Here is a 12,053-nt window from a genome sequence, read left to right as displayed (position 1 = left end):
CGTCCGCCAACCAGAAAAGCACTCACTTATTCCGACTCTCTGCTTCCTGTCGGATAGCCAATCCCCAATCCACGCTAACACCCTACCCCCAACTCCGTGTGACCCAATCTTCTTCAGCAACCTTTTGTGAGGCACCTTATCAAACGCCTTTTGGAAATCCAAAAACACCGCATCCACCGGTTCCCCTCCGTCAACCGCACTAGTCACATCTTCATAAAAATCCAACAGATCATAGTGGGGGGGGAGGGGTTTCTTTGTGACGAGGTATCCCCAGGGGTCTGTTCCTTTGTATTTAAGAGCCAAATACAATGGATGCCAAAGACAAAAGTGAGATGGGAATGGGACAAGTAATGAAGCAAAGGATGGGACCCCCGGGGCGGGGGGGGGGGCAGGTGTAAATGACAACAGCTAAACCGTGACCGGTACCTGCAATCCAATATTACAGGATAAAGTTCTGGCTGACACTTGTTTATCTCCATGTTGAGTCCCAGAAGGTTGTAAATTGTCCGGTTAAAAGACAAGCTTCCATCGGAATCCACTGGCTGAGGAGGAATTCTCGGCCTAGCTGCTCCTCGGGAGTTTTCAGCCTTCAACCTCTTTATCCATCTCTTCTTCTGGTACAACATCATGCTTACATTTGACACTGTCACAGACCTTCCTGTTTGTTCCTTCCTCCCTCCCCAAATTTCTGTGCCTCTGCAATTCCCAAAACCTGTTTTATCGCCGACCTCATCCCGTTCTGACCACAGGTTATTGGCCTGAAATGTTGGACCGGTTTTCCCGGTCCGGTCCAATACAGACCAGTCCAGCGCGGGTCCGGATATTCCACCCTCCCCACCCAAGTCAACAGACCTTTCTGTTGGTCCGTCAAATTATCTGTCCCACCTGCCACGATTCCCCCCAGTGGGCAGGAGGGTGGGAAAATCAGGCCGTTTATTCTGTTTCTCTTCCGCAGATATTGTTTTGCCCTGCCGAGCATTTCCAAAATTTTCTGTTTTGATTTCCTGCTCTGAAATAAAAATAATTGTATGAATCGTAGAATACTGCAGAAGAAGGCTATTTTAGCTCATCGAGTCCGCACCAACTCTCTCTGACCTTACCCAGGCCCTTTCCCCACCCTATCCCATAACCCCACACATTTACCATGGCTAATCCACCTAACTTACACATCTTGGGACACTAAGAGGCAATTTAGCATGGCCAATTCACCTAACCCGCACATCTTTGGACTGTGGGAGGAAACTGGAGCACCCGGAGGAAACCCACGCAGACACGGGGAGAACGTGCAAACTCTACACAGTGACCAGAGGCCGGAATTGAATCCGGGTACTTGGAGCTGTGAGGCAGCAGTGCTAACCACTTTGCCACATTGAATGAAAACAAAATTTGGAGCTGATGCTTTATTGGTGTCCTCTCCGATCGTACTCTCGGGACTAGCACTGCCCCTGTGGTCTGGTTCTGTTAACTAAACTCCGGGTGGAGCTTGCTGGCTGCACTCAGCATGTGGCACTGTCCAATCCAGGCAGTGAGTTCAGCAAAAAAAAAACCTCATTGTCCCTGTTCTTGTTGTATTAGCTTCTTTAAGACTTATTGAATCAATGGTGAGGCAAAGGAAGGGGCAAAGAAGGAGTGTCCTGGGGGATTGCGCCTGGACAGAATGAACTTCCAGCTGGGAATACTGGTGTATACTAGATCCTGTCCCCATTGCTAACACAAAAAATAGGAGTAGGCCATTCAGCCCCTCGAGCCAGTTCCGCCATTCAGCCCCTCGAGCCAGTTCCGCCATTCAGCGAGATCGCAGTGAGATCTGATACTGCCATTAAATTCCACTTTTCCACCTCGCGTCTCCCTTGTAATTCAAGAATCCGTCTGTCTCAGCCCTGGAATATCATCAGTGATCCTGCTGTTTTTTCAGCGGGAGTTTCAAAATGAATCTCCCACACTCGGTGCCCTGGAGTGAACCCTGTTAAAAATCAGTGGGTGGGGCCTATTCACCCTGGAGAGGCCGGCAGCAGAGCGCTGAATGGGCCACTGCGCATGCACTGATCTGTCAGAGTGGAGATTGGCACATGCACAGTGGCCCCACACTGCCGGCCTCCCAATTGCTGGCCAGTTGCATCGCTGGCCGTGCAACGTTCCGCCCCCCCCCACCCACACCCTGGACATGTCCGGATGCCTCTTTCCCCCCCCCCCCGATGGCCAGCCCCAATTGCTGGCCTCCTTCTCTCTGCCTATGATCCCAAATGCAGAGTGTTAGCGGGACCCCCCCCCATCCTCACTGATTTTACCCCCCCACCCTCCTCTGGCCTCACCCCCTTGTCATTGCCTGATGCCTGGTAAGCAGAGCCAAGGCGCCCCCTGGGCATTGCCACTTTGTCCCCTTGGCAGTGCCAGGGGGCCAGGCTGGCAATGCCCAGGGGGGCCCCCTTACCCCTGACCTCCTGGGGGGCCTTCACGGTCCCCTTTCACTCCTCCAGCAGGGTCGGGCCGCCAGCTGCCCACTAGTGGGGAGACGCTAGCGGGCCTGGACACTTTAGTCCCAGGCCCGCTACTTGCATGCGAATCCCCATTTAAATAATCGATACAGTTGCACGCCGATTTCTGGCACGGAGCTGACAATGCCGGAAATCTGGCGGGCGGAGATGCACAGAGGCCGTGGCGCCCAGCGAGAAGCCTGCTAAACGGCCTCCAGTTCAGTCTCCCGGCCCGCTGTGCTGCGAGAGTTGTGGTGGTGTGACGGTACTGTGCCTTTAAGAAATGTATTTTAATCATGTTTCTCTGCAAGATGTTTCAAACAGACTCCAGCATTCTATTGGTGCCGTGTTGTCTGTAACATAGAACATAGAACATTACAGCGCAGTACAGGCCCTTCGGCCCTCGATGTTGCACCGACCAGTGAAACCAATCTAAAGCCCCCCTAATCTACACTATTCCAATATCATCCATATGTTTATCCAATAACCATTTGAATGCTCTTTTTGTTGACGAGTCCACTACTGCTGCAGGCAGGGCATTCCACGCCCTTACTACTCTCTGAGTAAAGAACCCACCTCTAACATCTGTCCTATAGCTCTCACCCCTCAATTTAAAGCTATGTCCCCTCGTGCTAGCCAACACCATCCGAGGAAAAAGGAAGTGAAACACGGTGCTAGAGTAGTAATAGTGGCCGGGGGTAGTGAGGCAGTATAAACATGGTGAACCACCACAACTATGAAACAAACCAGAGGGTGCAGATTTTACTTAAACAACATTGTGCAATGTTGTTAATTTGGCAGGAAAATATGCCATTAGTTATTTGAGACTGTGCAAACTGTAACACTGATTTTAGTGACTGCCCCAGCCCTCGCTAACATGTTCTGCACATTCTTTATTTAATAAAGCACTGGTGTGTGATGGTTCTCGCATTGAACTGCTTTTCAATGATGGAGAAAGCTCTAAATGCCCAGCAGGTCAGACAGCACCTATGGAGAGAGTCAAAAACTCAAGAGTTTAAGGTGTAGATCCTTAAACCTCAAACGCTTTCTGTCCAGCTATGCTGACTGACTGTCCAAAAGTGTTCCGACATTTCTGTTCTTGTCTCGGATTTTCAGCATCTGTTTTTTTTAAAAATTGTAAGTGCCTAAAGATCTTGAGGGAAGAAGCAACTGGTGGGAGACTTTGTAAAGTCAACCTTTGAGTGAGGTGCAGTAATCTACGGTAGCAGGTGCAGTAATCTACGGGCGGCACGGTAGCACAGTGGTTAGCACTGCTGCTTCACAGCTCCAGGGTCCCGGGTTCGATTCCCGGCTCGGGTCACTGTCTGTGTGGAGTTTGCACATTCTCCTCGTGTCTGCGTGGGTTTCCTCCGGGTGCTCCGGTTTCCTCCCACAGTCCAAAGATGTGCAGGTTAGGTTGATTGGCCAGGTTAAAAAATTGCCCCTTAGTGTCCTGGGATGTGTAGGTTAGAGGGATTAGCGGGTAAAATATGTGGGGGTAGGGCCTGGGTGGGATTGTGGTCGGTGCAGACTCGATGGGCCGAATGGCCTCCTTCTGCACTGTAGGGTTTCTATGAATCTTCTATGAATCTGGAGGAATCCACCTGGTTCTACCCTGACACTTGGCAGCAGGAGATCCCCAGAGATCCGCTTACAAGAGTTTGGTGTTTCTCTGTGCTGACACAGGATGCGAAGGTGACTGCGGACGGGACAGTTGAGGGGCCGGATCAAACGCAGGGTGTCACTGTCGAGCAAAACCACGCCATGCAGCAGGGAGACCCGGCTGATGGAAAACAAGAGCCTCCTCCAGTCAGTGAGCAGAAGTCAGAGAGTCGTCCAATCAGCCATCAGATGCAGGTGAAGAGGTATGTCACCCCAGAATTAACCAACCCCCCCGTCCCGCCAAGAGAGGATACAAAATACTACAATTTGATTGGTGATCTGGCTGGGGTGAACGGGCAGTAACTAATTGATAAAATAATCCAGATTTCTGCCAATCTCTTCTGAAGAAGCTGACTCCAGGATCAGCTCCATGTTCAATTGGTGCTGACTCTCACTGGATTACAGGTCCTACACACACTGACTCTCACTGGATTACAGGTCCCACACACACTGACTCTCACTGGATTACAGGTCCTACACACACTGACTCTCACTGGATTACAGGTCCTACACACACTGACTCTCACTGGATTACAGGTCCTACACACACTGACTCTCACTGGATTACAGGTCCTACACACACTGACTCTCACTGGATTACAGGTCCTACACACACTGACTCTCACTGGATTACAGGTCCTACACACACTGACTCTCACTGGATTACAGGTCCCACACACACTGACTCTCACTGGGGTACGGTTCCCACACACACTGACTCTCACTGGGATCCCAGTCCTATAGACACTGACTCTCACTGGATTACGGGTCTCACACACACACTGACTCTCACTGGATTACGGGTCCCACACACACACTGACTCTCACTGGGATCCCAGTCTCATAGACGCTGGCTCTCACTGGGGTACGGGTCCCACACACACTGACTCTCACTGGGGTTCCAGTCCCTACGACACTGACTCTCACTGGGGTTCCAGTCCCTTCGACACTGACTCTCACTGGGGTCCGGGTCCCATAGACACTGGCTCTCACTGGGGTCCGGGTCCCTTCGACACTGGCTCTCACTGGGGTACGGGTCCCACACACACTGACTCTCACTGGGGTTCCAGTCCCTTCGACACTGACTCTCACTGGGGTTCCAGTCCCTTAGACACTGGCTCTCACTGGGGTCCGGGTCCCATAGACACTGGCTCTCACTGGGGTATGGGTCCCACACACACTGACTCTCTCTGGGGTCCCAGTCCCATAGACACTGACTCTGGGGTCTCAGTCCCGTAGACGCTGACTCCTCTCACTGGGGTCCCAGTCCTGTAGGCACTGACTCTCACTGGGGTACAGGTTCCACACACACTGACTCTCACTGGGCTACGAGTCCCATAGGCACTGACTGTCAGTGGGGTCCCAGTCCCGTAGACGCTGACTCTCACTGGGGTCCCAGTCCCGTAGACTTTGGATCGCTAGTCCGGTGGCAATGCCACTGTTCCTCTGCCCCCGGTACCCGAGTGCCTCGAGAGGGAGAGGGGAAAATGAATTTCGGAAGGGTAAATTGCTAAATTCCTCCTTTTATAATGTGCTGATGTTAAACCGATTGCTGGAAATGAGTGAGTGTTGATGTGTAAATCACCTCCCTCACTCTGAGACTTTCTATATTGAGTCACTGCCATTTTATTCTGTTGACAGGTGGGATGAGATTATTAATGATGTGAACGCGGGAACGGACTTTAAGTTGCGCAGTCGCCTGGAGCAAGTCCAAATCCCCTTTGTACAAAACCACCAGGAGCCTCAGACGGCTGCTCCTCACGTGACCAGGAGACAGTGGAGTCCGGGACATCTAAACAGCAACTGGCATATCGACCGTGAGAGTGAAGTGAGAGAGGATCCTGAGGAGGAGGAGGAAGAGGAGGAGGAGGAGGAGAGAACAGGTAGGCGACCACTGCTGCTGACTATTTATTACGACGCGATATTCACCACGTGATGACAGTTTATAATAAACCGGTGGGTGACACTTGCAATTGTACCGAAAATGCCATTGTCTATGTGACTAAACCAGGCAGTCTATAGCATAGAGTCACAGAGCTTTATAGCACAGTAAGAGGCCCTTCAGCCCATCATGTCTGTGCCAGTCATCAAGCGCCTATCCATTCTAATGCCCCTTTCCTGCACTTGGTCCATCGCTTTGTACGCTTTGGTATTTCAAGTGCTCATCTAAATGCTTCTTAAATGTTAAGGGTTCCCGTCTCTCCCACCCTCTCAAGCAGTGAGTTCCAGATTCCCAGCACCCTCTGGGTGAAAAGTTTTTCCTCAAATCCCCTCTAAATCTCCTGCCGCTTACCGTAAATCTATGCCCCCTGGCTACTGGCCCCCTGGCTACTGACCCCCCCCTACTAAGGGGAAATGTTCCTTCCTTTCCACCCTATCCCTGTCCCTCATAATTTTGTACACCTCAATCAGGTTTCCCCTCGGCCTTCTCTGCTCAACCCCAGCCTAACCAATCATAGCAAAGAGGCAGCTGAGGAATGGCCTCATTGGGTCTTTATTAAAATTAAGGGATTTGATAAGATTGACGTGGAGATGTTTCAACATCTGGGGGAGGCCAAAACTGGAGACCATAACATGAACAAATTGGCCATTCAGTCCTTCGAGCGTATTCTGCCATTCAGTAAGATCACAACTGATCTATCTCTCCATATTGCTGCCTACCTCCTGATTACCTTGCACCCCCTCACTTATCTATCCGCCTCTGCCTTACAATATTCAAATATGATGTGGAGTTGCCGGAGTTGGACTGGGGGTGGGGCACAGTAAGAAGTCTCACAACACCAGGTTAAAGTCCAACAGGTTTATTTGGTAGCACGAACTTTCGGAACGCCATCAGGTGAGAAAATATTCAAATATTCATCCCTTTCGAGGGGCGATAAGGTCGTCACTAATAAATCCAACAGGAAATTCAGGAGAAGCATCTTTACCCAGAGAAGCTATCAGATTAAGTCTTTGAGGGGAATAGTGTCGGTATATTTCAGAAGCTAGTTCCTTTACATTTTGAAGTAAGGATTATTGAATCTGCTGACGATGGGGGAGGATATTATTCCCACAAAGCAGCCTGGGTCTAATGTTGTAAGCTCTGTGTAAAGTATGACTTTACACAATCACGGGTTTCTGGAAAGATTTCAGACATAATGAAATAACCGTCGCTGTTACAATGAGAAGAATGTGGCAATCGCTTTGCACACGCGAGGTCCCACAAACAGCAATGAGATCAATTTGTTTTGGTGTTAACCAGGACACTGGGGAGAACTTCACTGCTCTTCCTTTACCAGCGCATTGGGATCTTTACACTCGGCTGAATGCAGGCCCGAGAGTCACTTTAATGTTTCTTTTCTATTCTTTAAATTCCCTATCTCACCCAACTGCAGGCAGTCGCCCCCAGTCTGACCTCTCGCCCCACGCACCAGCCCCACCTAGACTCTTCCCCCCCCCCCCCCCAGCAGAAACATTCGCTGTCTTTGGCGTTTTATATTCCACTCTCTCACCCACCGCTGGTGACAGAGTCTTCAGCCAACTCGGGTGGCACAGTGGTTAGCACTGCTGCCTCACAGCCGCCAGGGACCCGGGTTCAATTCCCAGCCTCGCGTCACTGTCTGTGCGGAGTCTGCACGTTCTCCCCGTGTCTGCATGGGTTTCCCCCGGGTGCTCCAGTTTCCTCCCACAGTCCAAAGGTGTGCGGGTTAGATGGATTGGCCGTGCTAAATTGGCCTTTAGTATCAGGGGGATTAGCAGGGTAAATATGTGGGGTTATGGGGATAGGGCCTGAGTGGGGTTGTTTTCGATGCAGGCTCGATGGGCCGAATCGCCTCCTTCAACACTGTAGGATTCTATGATTTTGATTCCTCCTTTAAACCATGCTACCTCATTGATTCGCTCTCCACCTTTAAAGGAAATGCAGAATTAAACTGCGATTATAAAATCATCTACAAACTTCCATTCCTCCCCCATCCCCCACCACCACCCTGTGCTCAGGGTCACCCTGTATCTTCCCCTCCCACACCCTCCTCCATGCTCAGTGTCACCCTGTCCGCTTCTCCCTGTGCTCAGTGTCAATATGTTTCTCCCAGCGCTGCTGCCCCTCTCCCAGCAGGATTTTGTTCCTGTTTATTTTAGGACCGAGCGCGTGAGTGTCGGGATGTGAGGGATGCAGATGAGTTGAGGCAGCTTTGAGTTCTGGCTCAGAGCTTGGATCAGATGCCGTTTATCCCAAGCTTTGCCGTTGATGTTTCCTGAGTTCCTGTTGATAGTCACTGATGTAACAATGCCAGTTCCATACTTCCTTTGATCCAGAGAACTGAAATAAAATATATTTCCGAGAGCTGGGGTAACGAGTTTAATTAAACTGCTCAGGATTTCCGCCACTTCCTGCAGAGGTTACAGCTGTATCCTGATTGATTTAAGGTGAGGTCACACAGCAGCAGCTTATAGTCCAACAGGTTTATCTGAAATCACGAGCTTTCGGAGCGCTGCTTCTTCGCCTGGTGAAGTGACAGGGAGCAGTGGGAAGGGATGGACTTCACCGGACGAAGGAGCAGCGCTCCGAAAGCTCGTGATTTCAGATAACCTGCTGTTGTGTAACACCTCATTAAATCCACCCCAGTCCAAAACTGGCAACTCCACATCCTGATTGGTGAGGAGAAAGTTTAAAATTAATAATTTGACACGTTGGGAAAGTGTCTCCAAACTGAGTTCATTTTACGTCAATCCCTTAAACTCTCTCTCACTGCCCTCTCTGATTCTTTCTGACACACTCTCTCCTCTCTCCACCCGCTTCGCACTCCCCTGCTCTCCCCACCCCCCCCCCCCCCCCCCCACCCCCCGCCTCGCTCTCCCTCTCTTTCCCCCTCCCACCCCCTCGCTCTCCTCTTCTCTGTCTCCCTGTTCTATTCCCTCCATTACGGTGACTTGTTGTGCCACCTGCTGGTGTTTGGTTGTGTTGCAGTCTGAGACTCTGGCGGAGGCCATTCAGCAGACTCCCCGGTGGGCGCCACAGCCTCTGCGTGTCTCCGGCAGCCAAATCTCCGGCTTAAATTAGAATTTAAATGCAATTTCAATGTCAGTAGCAGGCCCGGGACTGAAGTCTCGGGGCCTGCCCCCCCCTCCCACTGCCCCCGGCCAGAGTGGTTCACTCCAGTGGGGTCTACAATAGCTCCCCACGGGGAGCTTGTGGCTGTACCTTGCTGGAGTGAGGTTGGAGCAATTGAGGCCCCCAAGTGGGTTGGGCATCGGGGGGGGGGTGCCCCCTGGACATTGCCACCTTGGCACTGCCCACAGGGCATCGGGCAGTACCAAGGAGGTGGAGCCTAATTTGGGGTGGGGCCTAATGGGTGGGCGGGGCCTCTGGTGGGGGTCAGTTGGAGTGGGGGGGGGTGGTGTCCCACTGCAACTATGCACTTGGGCTGAGTGACCGAGGTAGGGAGGCCAGCGATTTGGGGCTGGGCATCAGAATGGGGGAGGGGGCAACCTGCTGGGGGAGGGTCAGGGCTGCGGGAAGAGGGTGGGCAGATCGGGGGTGCGGGGGGGGGGGGGGGGGGTGGAAATCGAGGTTTTGCCTGGGCATGTTGGGTGGGCCAGTGATTGGGCCGTGGGAGGGATCGCATGGCCAGAGATGCGGGGGTTGCGGAGCTGGTAGTGCCGATCTCTGCACTGACAGACTGGCACATCCGCAGTGGCCCGCTCAGCACTGTGCCGCCGGCCTCTCCAGCGGGAATAGGCCCTGTTCCCAGCCTTTTGGCCTGAATCACACTAGTGCAACTCTGCAGTGCACAGAGTGTGGGAGATTCATTTTGAAAGTCCTGCTGAAAACACCAGCAGGATTTACTCCAATTTTTACGCGAATTTGACACTCGGAATCTTTTTGTGAGAATCAGCCCCTCAATCTTTGCTCCTGATTTCAGACAATGAGTTGGATGAAGTGGGTAAGGATGATGCTGAGAAGCTGTTACTCCACGCCATCTCATCCCGGGGCAAGCTGATTGCACAGGAGCTGCTGGTACGTATCCTGACTGTGTGGACAATGTATTGTGTTAAAAATCTACTCCAACCCCACCTCGGCCAACAGGGTGAAGTGGGCTAAATATTACAGGATTTATTGTGAGTGCCTTAAGCCAGGACGCGCTGTGTATTTTCAAACAATTGAGTTCCAGGGCCCTGATACCAAAACCGGACAGAAATTAAAATATTTCTGCAAATGTTTGCAACACAAACATTTTTTTAAAAGTGGTAGTCGGATAAAAGGCTCCCCATGGGGGAGGCGATGGCCTAATGGTATTATCACTGGACTATTAACCCAGAAACTCAGCTAATGTTCTGGGGACCCGGGTTCAAATCCCGCCATGGCAGATAGTCAAATTTGAATTCAATAAAAATAATCTGGAATTAAGAATCTACTGATGACCGTGAAACCAATTGTCGATTGTCAGAAAAACCCATCTGGTTCACTCATGTCCTTTTAGGGAAGGAAATCTGTCATCCTTACCGGGCCTGGCCTACATGTGACTCCAGAGCCACAGCAATGTGGTCGACACTCAGCTGCCCTCCAAGGGCAACTAGGGATGGGCAATAAATGCTGGCCCAGCCAGTGACGCCCACGTCCCACAAATGAATTTTTAAAAATGGAAAGTCCTTGGGGCATCTCACAAGGGATTCTAATGTTGCTCTCTGTTAATGGTGCTATGTAACTGCAAGTTGTTGTTGGTATTAGTTGTATGTTCAATGGCAGTAATCTTCTGAGGAGCTCCAGTTCTCAAAGCCGTGAGGGGCTCACAGCCAAAGACTTCCTGTGGCAAAAGAGAAATATTTTCCAACTTGCTTCAGACTCTGTGCAAGTTCCCGTTTCTCCGGCCGGGTGGTGTGGCAAAATCCCTGGAAAGCCGGAATCCGCGCACAACGGCAGCAAGGCTGGAGGGGCGGAGGGCGAAGCTGAAATGAGCTTAAACGATCAAAGCCAAGGCAACTATATAAAGGGGTCACTGTCTAGGTCAGCGTTTATTGCCCATCCCTAATTGCCCTCAAGAAGGTGCCGTGAACTGCTGCAGTCCGCATGGTGTAGGCACACCCACAGTGCTGTTAGGGAGGGAATTCCAAGATTTTGACCCAGCGACAGTGAAGGAACGGCGATATATTTCAAAGTCAGAATGGTGAGTGACTTGGAGAGGAACTTCCAGGTGGTGGTGTTCCCAAGTATCTGTTGCCCATGTCCTTCTAGATGGTAGTGGAAGGTGCTGCCTAAGGAGCCTTGCTGAGTTCCTGCAGTGCATTTTGTAGACAGTACACCCTGCTGCTACTGTTTGTTAGTGGTGGAGGAAGTGAATGTTTGTGGAAGGGGTGCCAATCAAGTGGACTGTTTTGTCCTGGATGGTGTCGAGCTTCTTGAGTATTATTGGAGCTGCTCCCATCCAGGCAAGTGGAGAGAATTCCATCACACTCCTGACTTGTGCCTTGTAGATGGTGGACAGGTTTTTGGGGGGGTCAGGAGGTGAGCTCCTTGTCGCAGGACACGTCGTCTCTGACCAGTTCTGGTTGTTGCAATATTTATTAGGCGGCAGTGGTTTGCACTGCTGCCTCACAGCACCAGGGACCCGGGTTCAATTCCAGGCTTGGGTCACTATCTGTGTGGTGTTTGCATGTTCTCCCCGTGTCTGTGTGGGTTTCCTCCGGATGCTCCGGTTTCCTCCCACAGTCCAAAAGACCTGCGGGTTAGGTGGATTGGCCATGGGAAATGCACAGGGGTTACCGTGATAGGGCGGGGTCTGGGTAAGATGCTCCTTTGGAGAGTTGGTACAGACTCAATGGGCCAAATGGCCTCTTTGTGCAATGTAGGAACTCTATGGCTGGTCCAGTTCAGCTCTGGTCAATGGTAACCTCCATTGATGGACTGACTAGCTTTGTGTCAAGCCAATTGGATCGAGG

General features: G+C 51.4%; 1 protein-coding gene across 1 annotated transcript in view; it reads left to right on the top strand.

Moving 5' to 3' along the window:
• Positions 1-12,053, top strand: part of LOC144509924 (uncharacterized) — a 73,966-nt gene that overhangs the window by 45,096 nt on the left and 16,817 nt on the right. Inside the window, exons 9-11 of the mRNA XM_078238923.1 lie at positions 4,161-4,339; positions 5,778-6,019; positions 10,040-10,134. Of these exons, the coding sequence (XP_078095049.1) occupies positions 4,161-4,339; positions 5,778-6,019; positions 10,040-10,134 (516 nt within the window). The remainder of the gene's footprint in view (positions 1-4,160; positions 4,340-5,777; positions 6,020-10,039; positions 10,135-12,053) is intronic.

This window comes from Mustelus asterias, chromosome 22, assembly GCF_964213995.1.
Source record: "Mustelus asterias chromosome 22, sMusAst1.hap1.1, whole genome shotgun sequence".
NCBI lineage: Eukaryota > Metazoa > Chordata > Chondrichthyes > Carcharhiniformes > Triakidae > Mustelus > Mustelus asterias.
This window is presented reverse-complemented; position numbering and strand designations above follow the sequence as displayed.